The sequence below is a fragment of the Elgaria multicarinata genome, chromosome 9 (genome assembly GCF_023053635.1).
Source record: "Elgaria multicarinata webbii isolate HBS135686 ecotype San Diego chromosome 9, rElgMul1.1.pri, whole genome shotgun sequence".
Classification (NCBI taxonomy): domain Eukaryota; kingdom Metazoa; phylum Chordata; class Lepidosauria; order Squamata; family Anguidae; genus Elgaria; species Elgaria multicarinata.
The window spans coordinates 32644961-32666751 of NC_086179.1; the positions used below are offsets into that span (position 1 = coordinate 32644961).

General features: G+C 42.1%; 1 protein-coding gene across 9 annotated transcripts in view; it reads right to left on the bottom strand.

Annotated features, from left to right (window-relative positions):
* Positions 1-21791, bottom strand: part of RBFOX2 (RNA binding fox-1 homolog 2) — a 190578-nt gene that overhangs the window by 119906 nt on the left and 48881 nt on the right. The window contains exon 1 of one of the 9 annotated variants that reach the window (XM_063133477.1): positions 9832-9951. The exons of the other annotated variants lie outside the window; for them this stretch is intronic. Coding sequence (XP_062989547.1) covers positions 9832-9843 — 12 coding nt within the window. The 5' untranslated portion in view covers positions 9844-9951. Of the gene's footprint in view, positions 1-9831; positions 9952-21791 lie in introns of those variants that run through there. 9 annotated transcript variants of the gene reach the window in all.

A 21791-nucleotide genomic window follows, 5' to 3' on the forward strand; every position in this document is an offset into this window, starting at 1 on the left:
TGGGTGGTGTAGAAACTGTGGAGACTTGTTAAGTGGATCATGTAAAAAAGAACATTCTTTACTTGTGAATTATTTAAAACATCTGAACTTAGTGTATTCATATTACCCTGGAGATACCTTGTCTTTAACACATGAACAACAATACTCCTTCCCTCATCCTGAAAACACTCCTTACCCTAAAAGGCTGTCCATTCTTACCCTGAAAAGCCTATTTAAAAGATGTCTTTCAAATAAACACTCTTGAGGCCCATTTTACTAGGCAATGACAATACAGACAGTAGAAATATATGCATCCTTGCCATATCAACTCGGCTACTATATCACTTGAAATATCAGCCTATGTTTTCAAAGGTAGAGTCCCTTAAGCAAAGAAGTCTGTGCAAAGTTCAAAGACACAAATGGCTACACGGTGCACTCTGCAAAACTCTCCTTGTAATCATTATTCATTTTATGAACAGCACCCTTCTGCAGAAGGGCAAATGAAAAGCGCCATGAGTAAGACCATGTTGCTAAGACCCAGGTTTGGCAGCAGACTTGGCTTTCCAGTCCCCAGGGTGGTACTGCTGATGAGCTCAGAGACTAAGGGGAATGAGACAGAAAATATTGTAGTCAGTTCGAAGACGCTCAGAATTAAGCTTGCTGCACATACAAGATATTGTAAATGAAAAGGTTACAGTGGAGCAAAGTAGACATTTTGGAATACTTTGATGCCATCCTTGTTTTAAGACCAAATCAAGCAGGTCTGAGTTAAGGCTGCATTTCACAGAACATTGAGGAAATGAACCACTTTAACATGTTCTGCAAGTTCCTTTAGAAACACTCAAGGTGCTCCACATGCATGTGAAAGAAAAGGCTGAAAAAGCTGCATAAACATTTATCTGCTATTTAAAAACTCAGTCCCTTTCGACAAGGTACATTAGTAGGATATAGTCTAGGAATGTGTAGATATCCCACTTCCCCCTCTGCTTGTACTTGGGAGTATATAATGGCTTTCTTTCGGTAGAATACTGCATCATATGCAGTGCTCATGGGATGGGGGGAAAGAAGGGTAAGTGTACAAGGGGCCTTTCTCATGTGATCATGAACACCCCAAAAAGAATAAAGGCCAAGGCCCACCTTGTTGCAAAACAACCAGCACTTGGGTGTTCAGGAACATGGCAAACAGGTCCATTCAAGAGTGAGTCCAGAGCTTGAAAATACAGTTCCAATAACCAAAGGCTAGGGAACATTTGTGAGAGATTATGTCTCCTATACTCAATGTGTCTGGATTGAGTGCATGAGTATTGCTGCATGACACTACACCATAGAGGGGAAACCTGTGTTCTGCTGAGGTTCCCCACCCAGCCCATGGACGCATTGATTCCCTGGCTGGGACCCTCCCCAGCCCAAGCCCCGCTGGAGGCTACCAGGGGTTTGGAGAGGTGACAGGGAAAGGACAGACCAAAGATCAGAGGTAATGGGAATACAAATGGGAGGGGGAGCAGTACACTAAGTAGTTCGTCTGCCCCACATCTTCCCCAATGGGAGAAGACATAGAGTTAATAACAAGGAGAGCCATGCTGGATCAGACCGAGGATCCATCTAGTCCAGCACTCTGTTCACACAGTGGCCAACCAGCTGTTGATCAGGAACCCACAAGCAGGACATGGTGCAACAGCACCCTCCTACCCATGTTCCCCAGCAAGTAGTGTATATAGGCTTACTGCATCTGATACTGGAAGTAGCACATGGCCATCAGGACTAGTAGCCATTGATAGCCTTCTCCTCCAGGAATTTATCCAACCCCCTTTTAAAGCCATCCAACATCTTGTGGGAGTGAATTCCATAGTTGAGGAGCTTTCCTCCAAACTGCACTTTTGCCCGGGGGGCTTTGGTGTGTGCTGCCTTTCCCCACCTGAGGAAAGGCAGCATACACTGAAGCCAGGCCCCATGCCAAGGTGCAGGGTAGATGAGCGCTTGTCCAACTCGCACCTCAGCCAGAGGCCTGGTACCAAAACTACAACAAAGTAGGTGCCTGGCTGAACTTTGTTTGGGAAAGTATTCTATAACTGGAGTACCACTACTGAGAAGGCTCTCACTTTGGTAGCTGCCCAGAAAAACAAAAGCACATGGCGGACGACGAAGAACTGAGGTAAGGGCGGGAACCCCAGGGACATGCGCAGTAGCGTGGGGGAGGGGTTCCTGCCAAAAACGTTTCCCTAAGCTATAGAAGGTTCCGGTTCAGGTCTCCGCGCAGGCGCAGAGCCCATATGTGTGATGCATAGAGACCACGATGAAGAACTGGAGTACCACTACTGAGAAGGCTCTCACTTTGGTAGCTGCCCAGAAAAACAAAAGCAAGTTCCTTTTTATCATAGGGTAGGGAAAGAAGAAAGAAAACTTCCTGACAAGAAGAACTAGTACTTAAACATGCCAGTTTGGGAATTGTAGATATAAAATGAGACAGTTGTCACAGTTCCCAAACTGGAAACAGGATAGAACTGCTTAAGTATGACCTTTATAAACCAATATGACTGATTCCCTGCTTTACTGGCAGACCTGGAAAATCTACCAGCCCTACTATAATAGAAGCTAATGCAGCCAGCAGCATTTTCTATAGTATATGCAACTATGGACGTCCTTGGGAGTCCTATGTGGAGATGATGGAGCAGCAAGAGCCCTCTTAATTTGTGGCAGAACAGCAGCAGAGTGTGCAGCACTTGGAACAATAATTGCATGTGGCTCTCTTCTTACAAACAATATACCGACTGAGCAAAGTTCTTGATAACCCTTGTTCATCATGTGAGGAGGATGAGGGAGCAGTGCAATAGCATCTTTAATGTTGGGAGGGCTGGGGGAGTAGATTTGACAACACAACTCCCCCCCACCCATTCCTAATGCCTCCCTCTGTTATTGTCAGTGCCAGAACAAAAGAGAGCAGATGGGCCAGCTAAAAACATAAGGCAGGTGAGGAAGACCTGTCCTCAGGGAAGAATCAATGGCTAATGAGCTGATACCAACAGCTACTTTAGGAGGGGAAAGCTATTTCTACCTGGCTACTCAGCAGGTAGTCCCTTTGTGGATTATTATGAAGGCAAGGGCACCATCCCATTTAGCCTTGAGAAGGAGGGTAGTTATAGGGATGGGGAGAGATAGTGTGATTCATACTTATTCATTTTCTATTACTGTTGCTGTTTTCCTATTTTAAAATAATTACATATATGCCTACATGAGGTTCCCAAGTGGACTCCCATCTAGGCACCAACCCAACCAAGACTGATGCAGCTTCAGCAAGGCGGCTGTCACCATGAATCCTGGGAAACATTATGGAACTGCTTATTGAAATGTTTGTATTTTTGTCAGGAATCATCTCCCTCCCTTGTCCAGCTTTGGAACCTGTGTATAAATTTACCTTCTCTTGCGTTCAGAACCATGGAGGGCAACGGGGAAACCACAATGATGGGCATCTCATCATGGTAGTAGTGATTAGCTTTTGACAGTTCTGGAATTTCTTGGAGCCTATAGCTACTGACAATGAGCTGTATAAGTATGTAACCATTAAGCTTTGTCATACAATTTCCTCCAATAAAGCAGTCTCACTGATTTTGGTGTCCTGTGTTTTCCAGAATGTGTGCTTGCGTGAGGGACTGAAAAACCGGACAATTTTATATGTATTGTTGTTGTTTATTCGATCAGTTGCTTCCGACTCTTCATGACTTCATGGACCAGCCCACGCCAGAGCTTTCTGTCGGCCGTCGCCACCCCTAGCTCCCCCAAGGTCAAGTCTGTCACCTCCAGAATATCATCCATCCATCTTGCCCTTGGTCGGCCCCTCTTCCTTTTGCCTTTCACTTTCCCTAGCATCAGCCTCTTCTCCAGGGTATCCTGTCTTCTCATTATGTGGCCAAAGTACTTCAGTTTTGCCTTTAATACCATTCCCTCAAGTGAGCAGTCTGGCTTTATTTCCTGGAGTATGGACTGGTTTGATCTTCTTGCAGGCCAAGGCACTCTCAGAATTTTCCTCCAACACCACAGTTCAAAAGCATCTATCTTCCTTCGCTCAGCTTTCCTTATGGTCCAGCTCTCGCAGCCATAGGTTACTATGGGGAATATCATTGCTTTAATTATGCAGACCTTTGTTGTCAGTGTGGTGTCTCTGCTCTTAACTATTTTATCAAGATTTGTCATTGCTCTCCTCCCAAGAAGTAAACGTCTTCTGATTTCCTGGCTGCAGTCAGCGTCTGCAGTAATCTTTGCGCCCAGAAATACAAAGTCTGTCACTGCCTCCACGTTTTCTCCCTCTATTTGCCAGTTATCAATCAAGCTGGTTGCCATAATCTTGTTTTTTTGTTTTTGTTTTTTGAGGTTTAACTGCAACCCAGGTTTTGCACTTTCTTCTTTCACCTTCGTCATAAGGCTCCTCAGCTCCTCCTCGCTTTCAGCCATCAAAGTGGTATCATCTGCATATCTGAGATTGTTAATGTTTCTTCCTGCAATTTTAACTCCAGCCTTGGATTCGTCAAGCCCAGCACGCCGCATGATGTGTTCTGTGTACAAGTTGAATAGGTAAGGTGAGAGTATACAACCCTGACGTACTCCTTTCCCAATCTTAAACCAGTCCGTTGTTCCATGGTCTGTTCCTACCGTTGCTACGTGGTCGTTATACAGATTCCTCAGGAGGCAGACAAGATGACTTGGTATCCCCATACCACCAAGAGCTTGCCACAATTTGTTATGATCCACACAGTCAAAGGCTTTAGAATAGTCAATAAAACAAACAGATGTTTTTCTGGAACTCCCTGGCTTTCTCCATTATCCAGCGGATATTGGCAATTTGGTCTCTAGTTCCACTGCCTTTTCTAAACCCAGCTTGTACATCTGGCAATTCTCGCTCCATGAATTGCTGGAGTCTACCTTGCAGGATCTTGAGCATTACCTTACTGGCATGTGAAATAAGTGCCACTGTCCGATAGTTTGAACATTCTTTAGTGTTTCCCTTTTTTGGTATGGGGATATAAGTTGATTTTTTCCAGTCTGATGGCCATTCTTGTGTTTTCCAAATTTGCTGGCATATGGCATGCATCACCTCGACAGCATCATCTTGCAAGATTTTAAACAGTTCAGCTGGGATACCGTCGTCTCCTGCTGCCTTGTTATTAGCAATGCTTCTTAAGGCCCAATTTTATATGTATTGTTCTATATTATTCCTCCAAAATGGAGGAATGACCTCAGACACAGTTGAAATCAGTGCTGGGGAGATAGCTAGTACAACCTGAACAGACAGAGGGGCTGTTCATATGACATGACAGCCCACCATAGGTTATTTAACCCACAGTGAGGCTGCAGTGTATGTTGTGTGGATTTGGCTGCCATTTTAAACATCCAAAAATCATGGTCTGTTTTAGGGTTATGTGAGGATTATTTAACCCGCATATAAATCATGCTTGCCAGGTTCAAACATCAGGACAATCCACGAGTGGGGGTTCCATATTCAACCTCCTGTCCACAGGCACTGCAACATGTTGTGGGTTAAATAACATCTGAACCCGGTCAATGAAATAATACTCAGTGTGGATTATGTTGTGACCAAAACTGGTATAAAAGCAGATGCCTGAGGTGGTGTAGGCTATCTGCATGAGGTCTCCTCCTCCTCTTTAGCTTCTGGCTCACTTGTGCATGTTTAGCTAATCCCAAGGACTCATGGGTTCAATTTTGAGACTTGTCTTTATAGTCCCAGGTTTTGGGCCTTTCCACTTGGGACCAAAACCTGGGAAGCTGATCAGCAGAGGATCCAAGACTGATCCCATCCAACAAGTATTAGAAGTTTGTATAGCATACTCTGCAAGGGAAGCTTAGAAGTAGGAGAAAAGGTTCCCATTTTCCTGTTTAGTAAACCATTGGCAGTGGGGACAGGAATAAATATTATGCTCCTCTCTCAAGTAGGAAAGACACTGGCCAGCTCGCAGGTCACATTAATTAATTCACAATTTGTGGGGACAAAAAGAGCATGTGAAGTGTTTGCATAAGAGCAGTTTGCATAAACTAGTTGCTAGCATAACGTCTGAACCCGGTCCCTCTGGATTGCTTATGGGTTAAACAACCCAGAATTAACCCATTAATTTTTAGATTTACTCTGGATTGTTTAATCCATAAGCAACTTGGAGTAATCGGGTTTGAACATCACACTAACAACCTACAAATGTGTCAGAGCCCAGCTTCAGCACTGCACTGGGCCTTATAATAATAGCTATGATTTTATTAGAAGGAACTTGGAAGGGTTTGGGCCTATTCAACCACTGTAATGTTAGAATCTGTGTGAGCAGAGGGCAGAGCCGGTGGGAATCACCTACTCTCCATCCAGTTGCTGGCTTGGCCTTGGCATGAAAGCTCTCCATGAGAACCTGACATAAGTGGGGTGGGTTTTGCAGAAGGGTTGCCCGGATTGAAATATCAACACTGGAGGGCTGAGCAGTGATGCCCTGTTTGGACTGGGGCCTTGCTAAAAGGCCAAAAGCCCGTCTATCAAGGGGTCTAGAGGAGGTGTCTCACAGTCACGCTTTCCCCTTTTGGGGTGATGCAAAGGCAAGGAGCCTTTTCTAGGAGCATCTTGTCTTCATTGCCTGAAACCCTCTCCATTTGGATTCATCATTGTTTGAGCCTCTGGAGGCACTCTACACCTGGACTCTCTTTCTAACTGGAACTTTGGATTGCTAAGGACTTGCCATGAAAAGTACTATGATGGTTTTCATAGACTCTGAACTCTTGCTTGTTGTGGATTGCCTGTCTTCCTTGTTGTCAGCCCAAAGTGTCGTCAGGTTGAGTTTGATCTTGACTCTTGGACTTTTCTCTGTCTGAATTCATGCAGTGTGGTGTTACCAAGACGAAAGCTGTAGCGTGGAGCTCTTTGCTAGTGTGGGCTTATTCTTAGATTTGATAGGCCTTGACCATGTAACCTGGAGTTTCCAATGAAAGATTCAAAGATGGACTAATTCTCTGTCTGTGGGTTTTGTTTAGGCAATGCTAGAATTTGCCCCTTTGATTGCTTGGAAGGGATGATACCAGGAATCATTCCCATTCCTTGTCAGGGGTTTGTATGTATTGCCTGAGTTGTTTGATGCCAGGAATCCTGAGTCCTTTCCCTTGTGTTCAAAGCCATGGAAATAGCAACTTGGAAAACACATTAACGAGGATCTCGGTCATGGTGATAGTGTTTAGCTTTTGACTGTTATGGTATTACATGGAGCCTATAGCTACTGATCACCAGCTATATGATTTCTAACAAGCTTTGGCTGTTGGATTTACTTCAAGAAGTCTCCCTGCTTTGGGTGTCTGGTGTTAGTTTGCCATAGAGTGTGTGCTTGAGGGATCGGGAAACCTGACAGCATGCAGCATTTGTAGGTTGTTTATGCAAAAAGGAAGCAGCTTTCATGGGGTGCATATTCCGGCAAATCATGAGTTAATTAACCCCTAATTTGCCACCATGACATGCGAACTGGGCCATGGATGTGTCCATTGGTGGGGGGAGGTTTGCATCAATGAGGCAGTTGGTGTTGTCCCACCCTTCAAGATAAAGACAAAAGGAGAGGGGGGTTAGAAATGTCTCCTTTGAGGTTCCCAAGCATTGCTCTGCACAGATATGCAACAGCTCAGAGACCATTAAGAAAAATCAATTCCATTTTTCAAGGAGCAGGTACATACACTGAAGACAGTTGGCCAAGATAATTATTAATTTAATAAGATACTAAACAATAAAGGAAGGAGCTCCACAAAATCTCCTTGGGCTCAAACGAGAGTCCCCTACGCCATATGACAAGCTACTTGAGGGAAGCCTCATAACTGTTTGCAATATGATATAGGGTTCTACTGCTCAAATAAAACAAGTCAGACATTCCACATACTATGCAAGCAGCTGTTTGTATCTTTTACTAGCCACAAAAGCAAGCAGCCCAGCCATCAAGTTCAAAACAACTACATAAGTCAGACAGATGCTGGAGGATTGATATCACGGATGTCATGCAACACAGTGGAAGCCACCATAAAAAAAGAAACAAAAAAAACCCCACCAGAACGTTGAGATGATAGACAATTGGTCTGATTTTCCATTATTGAATTATTTAATTGCATCATCAATGTATATGGCACTTTACAGAGTAATATAAGCAAAACCAATATGTCGCTGCCCCAAGAAACTTGCACTATAAAAGTTGAGAGTAGGGAGAAGTAGGAAAAGAAAATTGTTGTGATCTAAGTACAGCAAGAAAGCTTCTACATAATATATATATATATATATATATATATATATATATATATATATATATATTATAATATAAATTTTGGAGACTCTCCCTTACATTTTTAACAATAGTAAGTTTCTAGCCCTCATAATGGCAGTACTGTTACAAGTGGTGGGGGTGGCACAGGGAGAATAGCCTTACTTGGCCCAGTGCCTTTAACAGCTGCAGAAATTTATCAGCTGAAGGATTTCAAAGAATGGAGATAAACATTATCACCTGCTTAAGTCTGCAGATCAAGCTGCTCTTAAACAGGCAAAGGAGATGTGACTAGTAAAAAGCTGGCAACCCTAACAGGCAGTGGCTGAAACAACTGTTGGAAACTTTCACCACCTTGTATGTGTATAACCCAAGTTTATACATTGGAGCCTCGGGTCCCTTTAATATTCTACACACACACACACACACACACACACACACACACACACACCACCTGCTGCATCTTAAAAAATCAAGTTCTACAAAGCTGAAATACTGAGTTCAGACTAAATCCTACAAGTTAAGAACATTTATGTATTGACTTATATATTTTTTCCAAATTCCAGAATTCTGTATTTCCCTTTACCCAGAAACCTGTCTACTTGTAATAGATTCTGCTTTCCTTTGCTGCCTTTCAGCTTGCTTTACTTTAAATGGTTGTGCCATGCCTTTATACCTATGTGCAATATTTAATTTAAGTGCCAATAGCTTAAATTAAATTCACAAGCTAGCTCTCTGACTTCTTATAACAAGCTAAACAATGCTTAACATGTTCACAGGGGGAGAAGTACACCATGTTTGCATAATTAATTTTGAAACAGCATAATCTAATATCTAAGCATAATTTCCATGAAACACTATTTGGATTGCCCCACTGAAATTATGTTGGGGCTTGAAGCACAGGCTCTATTACCAACACTGCTCATATTAGCATGTAGGATCAGTTTGTATTAACTTATTTATTTCTCAATTACTCACCTACTCTAATAAAACAAATCTGCATATGGAACACAACCTCAGCATTAGTCTACACTGAAGAAGTTTACACGACACATGTGTGACCCAACTCGGTCAAACGTAGCATTAAAGACAGGGTGCCTTCGTTGCATCCACTTTCTGACACAGACATCACAATTACAGATTACCTTTGATTACTTCCTCCTTGGCTGGATTTCAACCATTATAACAAGTGTCCCCCACCCTCACCAGTAGTGTCCTGCAGTCACAGCTGAACAGCTGTCTAAGAAGAATCTGTGTTATTGCCTGACACTTCTGAATAAAATACATTTTCTCCTACCTACAGGTGTCAGGAAATGACAGATCCTAAAGTATCTTCTTTCTCTCTCTCAGGCACTTCCCTAGAAGTGCACAAGATCAAAAGTACTCAACTGTAAGAGACGCTAAAATTCAATTACATGTCTACATTTTTTTTTCCAGAGGGCCAAACAAATATTTAATATATCAAAGAGCTGAAAAAGGGTGCAGTCCAAAAGGGGAGGTTGTACACACTCGCACAGAATCCTCAGCTTTCCACTCCTTATATGTGCAAAGCGTGTAAGCTCTCACACAGATCTCTACTCACCCAGAGGTACATCGTGTCAGCCTGGGCAATTCCAACCCAGCAGTCGATTGAGCTGATCCCAGAATGCAAGAGAGACTTCAAAACGTGGTCACCAAGGGTTTGTTGTTGTTTTTTGTTTTGTTTTTGGTGGTGGTGGTGGGCAAATCAAATGTGATCAGTTGAAGGATTAACACTCTCTCCCTCCTCCTCCTCCCATTTTGCTTGGCTTTCCTACTTAGCTTTCCCTCTCCTCCTCCCTTGCTTGTTCCCTTCCTCCCTCTCTCTCTGGGAGTTCCCAGCCTCCGTGTGTCTGTCTGTACTGGTGTGTTTAGAGCTCACACTCTGCATTTGCCTCTGGGGAATTTCTCGTCATTCTACTTCTAAAAACACAATCGCTTCTTCAGATTCTTGCAACAGGCAAGGCAGGGTGGGGTCAGCTGTAAACACAAGCCTGATCCTAATGCAGGAGTGTGAGTACTTTAAAAGACAGCTTCTTGACATGTGAAAGGTGAGAGAAGCTAAATCTTCTCTCCAGCATTTTCCAAGCCTAGTACCCTGTACAGGAATAATAAAAGAACCCAGAACACATAACTCAGTCTGTCAGTCTAGCTACAGCCTAGCAGAGCCTACACCAGACAACAGCCTTAGTCACCATACAAAACCTCTTTAATTCAACATATGTATTTGTAAATATACCACTCATTAGGTTAAGGCATAGAACAGAACACAAAGAATCCCAGGAGGCTAGTCTGTACAATATGCCCTAAGAAGACGGAGGGGAAAACAGAGTGGGCATGAAAGGAGAATACAAAAACAAAAAAACCTTGCATCTTTCTTTTGCAAATTACTTTTCTCTGTGATAATTTTCTTTCAGCTTTCTATACTGAGAAAAAGTAGCAGGGGGTGGATCTTAATTCTACAGGAAGCACCGAATTCCAAGTGCCCTGGGGTCTTGTCCCCTTAGAAGTGGTTGTGGCAAGATGCCTCTTGTGGTATGTGCTTACTTCCTAATCCACAGTTCCAATAGGAGACTCTCATTCTTGAAGTGTACAGCAAGGTTGGGAAGACAAGATTCAGCAGGCCCTTTACGAGCACGGTTCAAACCCATACCCAATGCCCAAAGGACAAGTGTCACCTCATCTCACTAATTTCATTTTAAACTACTGCTCCAGCAAACTGGGAAAACAGGTTTGCCTCCCTCTTCAGAGTGAGAAGTACTTTTGATTGTGAGGCCCCAAATGGTAAATATGCACAATCTAATTAGCCCTGCCCAGGCTGCTTGGCCTTCTAGCTGCTAGTCCAATCACAATTCCTTTGAATGAAGGGAAACCACAACAATATAAATCAATAATCTTTGGGTTTTAATCATGCAGGGTTATATATAATTGCATTTGAGCAAGGTGTGGAGAGCAACTTTGTCCCAAGAAGGCCTTTAAAAACAAACAAAAAGTAAAACATTTTTTTCTATTTTCATATTATGATCAATTCCCTGTTAAATATCTAAACATAGTAGTGAACACCAAAATTATTTATTTATTTATTCCATTTATATACCGACCCATAGCCGGAGCTCTCTGGGCAGTTTACAAAAGTTAAAAACAGTAAACGTTAAAGACAAATATACAAAGTTTTTAAAAATAAAAAGAATAGTATCCTTATAAAAACAGCTATTCTGGGGTCTGTTAAAAAATGAAATTTATTATTATTACATTTGTATACTGCCCCATAGCCGAGGCTCTCTGGGCAGTTTACATAGGATAAAAACACTTAAAAACAATACACAAAAATTTTAAATCACAAAAAACTTACAATTTAAAACCATAGAAACATACAAAATCAAACCCAGGCTAATTACATATTGCTAAATGCCTGGGAGAAGAGAAAAGTCTTGACCTGGCACTGAAAAGATAAAACTGTTGCAAGCTTTGACAACAATTATTTTTGACTGTCAGAACAAAATATTAATCTCCATAACTTGCACAGAATTGAAAATGCTCTGTTGAGAGTCAGGGCCCAGGTATGAGTTTGCACACTTCACCATGGGCTAGGCTGTAATGCTGGGAGTGGGGGCAGCCCAGTCTTTAATCCTATTACAATGAAGGGAAAAATAAAGTTAAATATAGATCGTGCTTGAGGATATTTATGGAAACTCATTTCCCTGAATCTCTGTACCTATTGTCCAGATATTGTGAGATTTGCTGGTGCCAATCAGAAGCAGTGTTAGAGGAGAACAAGTCACATTCTGGCTAGTGAGTTGCAGGCCTAGGTCATTCTGTAGAATAGGGAGTGCATATATGCAGTTAAACGAGGACTTGTAGTTAGGAAGAGATTTGTGCTTCCCTGTGTGACATGCTCTCTTAAGAACTACCAGTCCCAGAGTTCCTTGTGCATAAGCAGGAGAAAGGAGGGGCTGATGAGAAGGACAAAGTACCATAATAATCAGGGATGTTGATTGCAGTAACAGTGGGTGGGAGGGGGGAGTGCTGCTGCCAAACAAAAATTTACAAAAGAGAAGACTTTGTTGGACTCTTCTTCAGGCTGGATGTTATGTTACACAAAAATAGCAAGAAAGGATAAGTGGGTGTTTGGGGTCATGGTAGAATTTTATGAAGTATTTTCAGAAAGGCAAAAAATGCAATTTCAGAATTAAAACAGAAACTTATCTTTCATGATGATGAGACTGTATGTATGGGATGAGATGGTGGTATGAGAGTGGGAAGGGCCCGTGAAGTAAATTTGCACTGGGTCCAAAAAAATTATGCTTAATCTCTGATTTCAGTTCTTTTCAATGTAAGGTTGGAACCTAGAAATTTGAAGCTCAGCCTCAGAAATGGGTGTTGTTGTTTTTACCTTGGATTGTCCAATTCTTTACTCAGAAAAATGGGTAAAATCATTAACTGGGGATGGGGGGAGAGTACCTTGTGTTCCTGAAAAAGCTCCAGTGGTTTCCACAGTTGGTCTGTGCAAGAGCAGTTCACAATGTGGGACTGCACACAGGCCATGAAAATGGGACATTGTGCTTGCTTGTAGGAATTTGAATTCCACCCCCCCCCCCCCAGTATTTGTCCGTTTAGATCAGTCATCCCCAAATAGGTACCTTGCAGATGTTAAGGATTAGAACTCCCAAAATGCCTGACCACTGTCCATGCTGGCTGCAGCTGACAGGACTTGATGTACATAACATCTGGAGAGTGAAAGTTGGTGAAGTCTGGTTTAGATAAATGCACATAGGACTTAAGGCTGGAACTCCATGGCATAAGCAACACTGGACTGCCGCTCAATACATCAGCTCCGTATCACCCTAGCTCTCCCCATTCCATGCTCAACAAATGTTAACTCGTGCCCTACATTGTTGTGTTGAACATTTCCCCACCCTCTTCAGCCAATGATATAGTGTGAGGGGGTAGTACAATGATGTCAGGGATGTACTCTGAGGTAATTAATTAGTAAGATAAATTGTACTACATGTTATCAAGGAGAGAAAGAGGAACATTGCACAAGGCTTGGATTTGGGGCTTGCAGACCTGCGTCTTTTTAAAACATAGTTCCAGCCTAAAGGAACATCAGTTTGTACGTTTATTTGTTACATTTATATCACATCTTTTCTTTCAAGGAACTCAAAGCAGTGTACCTGATCCAACAACCCTGTGAAGGAGGTTAGGCTTGGAGTCAGTGACTGGCCCCAAATCACCCATGGTTGAGTGAAGACTTAAACAGGGATCATCCCAATCTAAGCCCAAAACTGTACCACTATACCAGTCTGGGATATCTGGCACAGTAATTGCATTTCTAATGACCAATCCCCTATAGTCCTCATAATTACCAAGGTGAGCCTGGAACAAGAAAATGCAGTGGTAGAGTTTTGCCAAATCTCTAGGAAAGAGATCGAAGAGTCACTAAAGCCAGCAAATAAACAAGTTGCTAGAACATATAAAACTCTGCCTCTTGTAAGAGTAGTGTCATTCTGATGGGACTGATGTCCTCCTAAGCAGTTCAACTACTTTGGTTATTTTAGTTAGATTAAGTTATTTTGCCCCATCCTTAGGTTACTTTTCCCCATAGCCCAAGTTTAAAAGAACAGTTTGCAGTCTCCCAAGCATGCTTTAGCATAACTCACCCCACCCCAAAATTTATAATATTAAATTACACAGATTTTCCTAATCGTCCACACTCTTGCTTGTATGCTTTGATCAGTAATGAGTTGACTGTCAGCATTCTCATTAACACCTTATTGAGAATGAAAGGGAAGCTTTCACTTTCACCTAGGTTTTTTGTTTTTGTTTTTTACATCTTCCATATCAAGACCAACCTGGGAATTCTTTCTTTTGCAAGGCATAACCTGGAACTTCCAGTGCCTCCTTTAACCTATACTATATGGTCTTAAGCATGTAGAAGTGGTTGGTGACCATTTTGAAAGTAATGCCATATAAAACAATTTTTTGGCATTATGAGAAATAATTCTGGAGATATAACTTCCTGTATTTTAATATGCAAAGCAGGCACTTTATACCTTTAGTGATTATATACCATTTACTACATCTGTTAGATATTTTTGATAGTATTGGAAAACTTATAGGGGAAAACAGAGATTTCATTAGAAAGGGGGGAGGATTGAGGTGGTACCTACTGCAAGCCTAAAAGTTCATTAGTGTCACAAACCCCAAATATTAAATCCTTATTTAAAGCTCATGTACTAGGCTACAAGTGAACTCAGATTTTCCAATAGGACGCTTAATTCAAGTTTATAAGGTGTTTGGGGTTTATTCCAAGATCCACAATAGATTACAAAGTATCTTTTTGACTACAAGATGACATTCCCAAGAAAAAGGAAAATAAAAAACACAGCCAGATATAGCCTGTATGTTAAGTCTGGTCTATATAAGCAACAGAATGAGGTCATAGTTTGGGGTGCAGAATTCTGTACAGTATTACTTCAGATTGCAAGTGGAGGATATAATGTTGGAAAATTCCCTACAAACCTCTCTGTAAACAAAAACAAAAAACCCCAAGCAAATCAAGAACAGATTATGCAGGGAGCTTTCCAGATAGGTGAGCATTAAAAATGCAAAACCCCACTTTCAGTCTGAAGTGGTTTTTCTGTTCATCCTACTACCCCTAGTACTGTATCACATCATTCTGTGGCATATGTAGAACAGCCTTAGACCGAGGTCTAAGGCAGGATAATAAGTGACAAAGTCCTGCCCCATCTATAAAGCAAACAAAAAGGCTACATGTGCAATAGTGTACATATGGTTGAAAATATCTCTTCCAGCTTTGAATGCATTTCTACATAGGAAACATTTACTAGCAAGATGTTCAGCAGCAGAACAGAGGAAAAGATTAGTCCCACTGATTAAAATATGTCAATACACTTGCAAACATGCTAGAAGATATTGTTAAACTATTTGTTACATATTACAAAGAACAGTAATCCTCAGATGAACCTAGGCAGATTTCACTTCACAAGTGTTGGGAGGGAAGCATAAGAGTGTCCCTTTCGAACTTCACTAATAATAACAGTGTTTTAGATTACAAGTGTAATAAATTTCACACTTGGGGGAAGTACTCTAACAATTTTGATACTTCCATTAACAAGTCACTCAGTGAAGCCAAATGGTACATATACAAAAAAATCTAACCTTGCTATTTCCGCAAGACTTGTCAGACATTCCATCAATTGTGAAATGCTCCCCAGCATGCTACACCATCAATAACTATTTCTGAATTTAACCTACCTCACTGGGTTGTTGCAATGGGGGAGGAACCATATACATGACCATCAGCTCTTTGAAAGACAAGCAAGATATACATGTAATAAATAGTTTAAAATTAGACTCTGCATATATCCCAGTATGTAGAAATATGGAAAGCAGCCTTATACTCAGTTTAGTCCAGCATTGCCAACACTGACTGACAGCAGCTCTCCAGGGTTTCAGGCAGGATTTTTTCCAAGCCCTACCTGGAGATGCTAGGGATTGAAGCAGGGACCTTCTTCATGCAAGCATGTGCTCTACCACTGAGCAATAGCTGGCATACAAAATCCATTCCATGCTTTAGTTTCACTAACACTAGAGATAGTGCTATCATTTTGGAGGAAATATATCAGCCTCCTTATGCTGTCTATACAAAGAAAGCTCACTAGGCAGGGATTAACTGGCACTATTTCATTCCTTTTCAATAGAACAGCTTCTACATCAGGGTGGGCAATTTGTAGGCCAAACATTTAGAGGGCTGCAACTCCTATTATTCCTCACTATTGGCTATGATGACTAGGGCTGATGGGAGTTGTAGGACAAAACATTTGGAGAGCCACAAGTTACCTACCTGGGAGCCCGTGCCACACCACCCACAGTCCTCGGGGTTGTCCTGGGACTGCGGGAAAAATTGTAATATATCCAGTCCATTTTATCCTGGGACAACTGAGTGGTCTTCCCTGGGAATCCCTGTGCGACATTTGGACGCACATGGATGACCTCGAGCTGACCTCAGGATAAATGGCTGGTGTAGACATGCCCTTAGATGGTTAAAAAAAAGGCTGGTTCTAGACTTTAAGAATTTGCATACAGAGATAAGATTTTTTTATTTTGTTTTTGCCTTTTTAATGCCACATCGGTTTTTAATATGTGTTTTAGTGTTGTATGCTTCCTTGAGAGGGCTTATGCCCTGAAAGGCAGCCAAGAAATATTATAAATAAATACAGGTAGTAAAGAAACCTTAAAAATGGTCACATATTTGGCTGTAAAGACACACTTCAAACAAATAAAGTAATATGACATTAATTTACTAAATACATAGTACAGAAAAGACGGAAAGCTACATTTTACAGACAAAGATATATCTTTAATAAGGAGAAAGGTCCACTTCATCTTCAAAGAAAGGAAGAACACATATTTCAGAAAACTGAATGAAAAAAAATTAAACAAACTTGAATCACCTATTAGAAGTGAGTAGCAACTGAACATTTAGTGGGCACCCCCCAACTGAAAAGGCCCTTCATTGGGAAACAATGAAAGATAAAAGGCTAGGAGATATATCCTGGCACTTACATTTATGTTTCTTATTTTTATGAGCCTCCTAAAAGCTACAACTGTCCTTGTAAAGAGTCCTGTCAACTAGCTACATTTCAGATGCACTGTTAAGTACAGCTTAGCACTTGTTAGCCAACAAAAAACAGTCCATCACCACACAGCCCCCCAAAGAGTTAAAAACTGATAAAATTGAGCCATGAGCTAAACAGCTATCTTCTGTGTGGGTGGTGGCAGCAACTAAAGTCACTTGCTTATGATTGGCTGTACTGCTGAAGAGGGAGGCGGAGGAAGACACAGGTCACAAGACCTTCTTTGGTAAATAGCAATATGGCATCTGTTCAGGCTTTCATTTAGACTGTCAGATGACTCAGTTTCTTTTACCACAGGCCCTGGGAGAAGACAGCCTTTGACCTTCGTTAGAAAGAAAGCCGTTACCCTCTAATTATATCTTTCTTGCAGCAGACAATCCAGCATGCAATTAATATTAGCCACAAAGAAATAACTTTTCCGATGCCATAAAATTAGCCGTATAGGCCACCATCTATGGAATATAAACCCACCTGTCTCACCCTAAGGCACTATAACAAGATACTTAATCTGTGAAGTCAAAAATGATTTCCAATTAAAAAGGAACAGCTGATATTTTGAACAAGTACAAGTCATCAACACAGATTTGCTCTATAAGCAAGAACAAGATCAGCCTGCAGCAGAGGAAGATTCTAGCTTCTTGCTCCAGATAGTAGCCACCAAACCATTATTACTGCTCTACAGGCAGCTGCCAAAATATGTGGACCGTCTGGGGAGTTTGTATTGCTTCATTCTTTCCACCCTTCTGTATTCTTCCAGGTGCTGGCAGAATGGCAGGTGCAGCTACTCCTAGAAAAGAGAGAATGCCACTGCATCTACCATTTGTGAATGGAGGATAGAGCAGACAGAATAAAGAAGGGCTCTTCTATGGAGAGACGTTTTGGTTGATCAAATGAGAAGGAGGGGCATGTTAGGGCACTGCGTTCTGTCAGAAAGAAAGAAGAGCTGGAATAGAGAAGAAATCACTTGATACCAGTTTTCTGCCTTTTCCCTTTGTCCTTTCCCAATTCCAACTACTTTGGCCTAACTAGGTAGTTATAAGATAGGGAACTGGATCTTAAAATAATTAACTGCCCTGTGTCCCTGAGACAAGGAGGGCTACAACCAAAGAGAAAGTACAGCTTGCCATTTACATAATCTGTAACTATAAAGCAGAAAGTATGTCTGTGCGATGTATGTCCAGAAATGTCTAGCCACTTCCAGATGAGCTAGAAACTTGAAATTTGGCATGCTGATAGGTCTGGTTGTACAATGTACCAGAAAAATCTAAAAACACAGAATTTTGGGTTTTAAGTATTTTTAAAGAATTTAATAAAAACCAGGGCTTATGCCTACAACTCCCAGCACACCTTGGGCGGAACTCTCAGCATGCCTTGGGTGGGAGGCCAGACTTGCTGGCCTTTGGAGGCCATTGTGAGTGCATGGGTGGGTTGCTGCTGCATGTCTTTCACAACCCCGACTCCTAAGGTTGGTCTGAAACAGTCAACCCAATTCCACATAAAAGGAAACAACCCACATAAATGGGTTGTGTCATCCCACCCTCTGCATGGTTTTAAAATCATAACTAGATACAACAGTGTGACTTTGAGGGGCCGAACATGCTCAAAGGCACTCCGTCCTGATATCGTTGTTTTCTCAGAATCTGGGGGAAGCAACTGCACAACCTTCACCCTTAAGAGGGAGGGGGAAGGGGAGGCACTCTGTGCATGCCCAGAAACAGACCCGACAAAGGGGGTTAAGTGCCCAGCCCAGCCCCGACCCTTCAGTACAGGCTCCTGATGGTGGGTGAGAAGGGCAGGCCAACGCAGTCCCAGCAGGATTGGCTGGAGCTGGGCACATCCACTGACAGCCACTTACCTCCCCTCATTGGTGATGCTACTCCTCGATGCTCTGCAACAAGAGGATGTCTCAAAGGACATGGTCACCTGCATGCTGCCAAAGGCATGCTGGGAAGTGTAGTACTGGCATGTAGAGTGGCCGATTTATAATAAAGTATGTGAGCAAACCAGATCACTATCTCTCAACCCTAACTCCGCTCCCACTTTCCTGATCTCTCACTAACTGTCTTTGTTCTCCTTTGCTCCAACTGCCACTCACCCCGCCCACCATTCCATTCTAGCCTCAGCTATCAGTCATTCCTCCGTTCACTCTTGTGTTTCAATGGTACAATCAGGCTTTTACATAAAAATCATAAACTTTATTCAGTAATTCCTGCACTGTCTTGGAATATTGTGGTTTAGTTATGACAAGAAGAAAAAAAAACGCAGCATAAAAATCTCATCAATTAATAGAATCATAGAATAGCAGAGTTGGAAGGGGCCTAAAAGGCCATCGAGTCCACCCCCTGCTCAATGCAGGAATCCACCCTAAAGCATACCTGACAGATGGTTGTCCAGCTGCCTCTTGAATGCCTCTAGTGTGGGAGAGCCCACAACCTCCCTAGGTAGCTGATTCCATTGTCACACTGCTCTAACAGTCAGGAAGTTTTTCCTGATGTCCAGCTGGAATCTGTTATTCTGTGTCCTGCACTCTGGGAGGATCGAGAAGAGATCCTGGCCCTCCTCTGTGTGACAACCTTTTACATATTTGAAGAGTGCTATTATGTCCCCCTTCAATAATAGGCACTTAAAAGCCATTAATGCAGTCACTAGGCAAGCCTGCCTGGGAAAAAGAACTCCACAAGCAGGGTGCCACAATTAAGAAGGCCCACCCTCCAGTTGTCTTCCACCACGCCTCAGATGGTGTTAAAAGATTAACACATTATTCAGAGACCTAGGCTTACACCTACAACTCCCAGCATGCCTTGGGCGGGAGGAAAGACTTATTGGGCTTTGGCAGCCATCGTCTGGAAGTGGCTCTCCATCCTCGGTCACATGTCACTAGGCACCATTGGGAGCAGTAGGGCAGGAGGCTCTCATGTGGCTCCGGGGCTCTCACAGATGGCAATGACTGAGTTAATCGTCAGTCAGTCAGCTGGCTGGCTCCCTTATGGCCTACCTACAGGCACCAATTGCACAATGCAGCATGGACTGGCTCAGCCAGACTTTACTTCCCATGATCCTCAGTGGCAGGACTCCCATTGGGCAAGTCAGCACCATGGCAAAAGGCATGCTGGGAGTTGTAGTTTTTGTTTTCTGTGGGGACAAGTAAAATCATGGCGGCACCCCCATGTGTCGAGGGTGAGAGAAAAAAAGAAACAAATTTAATTTGTTTTGAAGTTACATCACAGTCTAGCACTGGCCTACCATGCAGGGTTGTTGTGAGGGTGAGAAAGGTAAAAAAGATACAAACTGAATTTGTTTAAAAGTTAACTCACAGGCCTAGCACTGGCCTACTACTTTAAGATGATTACCTAGCAGACATATATCTTAGGGGGTATATCAGCTAGTAAGATGTAAAATAGATAGAAACAGATCTGAACAAATCTGAACAGCTCTGAATGCCGGGTATATTGGCTAGTATTATATAAAACAGATAGCATTGGGCAAAAGGCAGGATAATAATAATAATAATAATAATAATAATAATAATAATAATAGAAACAGATCTGAACAAATTGTATATTTCCACATCCAGCAAACTGACAGGGTCAAAGAACAATGTTATATTAGGTCAACCAAAGGCTGCTACATCTTGACCAGAATACTGTGACAAACTGGAATAACTCAGAAGAATTAAGGAATAGCTGGGCTGAGATTCAGCTTGGGCATTCCAACCTCCATATGCAAACAACTATCCACTGACTTTCCTTCATAGCTAGAGGGAAACTGACATATTAATGTTAAGAGTGTATGTTATCTCTTATGGACTTGAACAACCCATGGATTACAAAGACTTTCCAAAGAGGGTTTTTTTTGTTAATCTGAAAGAATAAATCTGTTTTTTTTGTGCTACAGAAGCTGAAGGAGAAGGTATATTGACACAGTTTCATTTATAAAAAGGTATTTAGTTTCTCATTTCCACAGCTTGCCATCATAGCGCACATCCCTTGTGTTGAATTTTACATTGTAAGCTCTTTGAGGCTTGGATTTGTCCTTTTGTACAGCATTATGCACATTAATGATGCTATTTACCACTCAAAGTATTTTCAAATAGATTACCTCAGCAGGTGTGTAGTTAGGAAACATGGCCAATGTGAAGATATAAGAGTTTGGATATGAATTTACCTGGCTCTACAGCAGTTATCTTATGCAGAGACACAGAGAATGGCTCAAGATCCCAAGGAAGAACAGGAGAATAGAGTCAAACAGTTGAAGGGAGGCTCGTAGGCCATTTAGTTCAACCCTTGCTTACGCAAAGAAATCTAGAGCCACAGCATCCCCAACAGATGGTTGTCCAGCCTCTGCTTGAAAACCTCTAACAAGAAAAAGCCCATCTATCCCCATATCAGTAATTGGTTTCATTGTTGAGCTGCTCTTATTTAGAGTTTCCTCCTATTGTTCAACCAAAATTTACCCTCCAGTAACTTCAGCACATTAAATCTAGTCCTGCCATCTGGGGCAGCAAAGAACAAGACTTTGCCCTCTTCTATGTGACAGGCCTCAAGTATTGGAAGAGTGATGTGACAAGTATGATCTGATGGCACGAGCCTTTCTGCTTCCATAACACTTACATGGTCCAAGCTTTTTGCACCTATGCACTTCCCACAACACCTCAGTACTAAACTTCTGCTCCTCTTCATATTGCTACAGACATATTACCTAGCTTTTCCCCATGGGTTAGCTATTCAACCCAGTTCCCTGCTGTCCTCTGTGCATGGAGACTGGGTTTGGATGATCGCAGCGGGGAAGCAACCGTTGTGGCTACTCCTCTTGTTCCCACATGTGCTGCACAAGCAAATGCTATTTGTATTATTCCCCGCCCTGC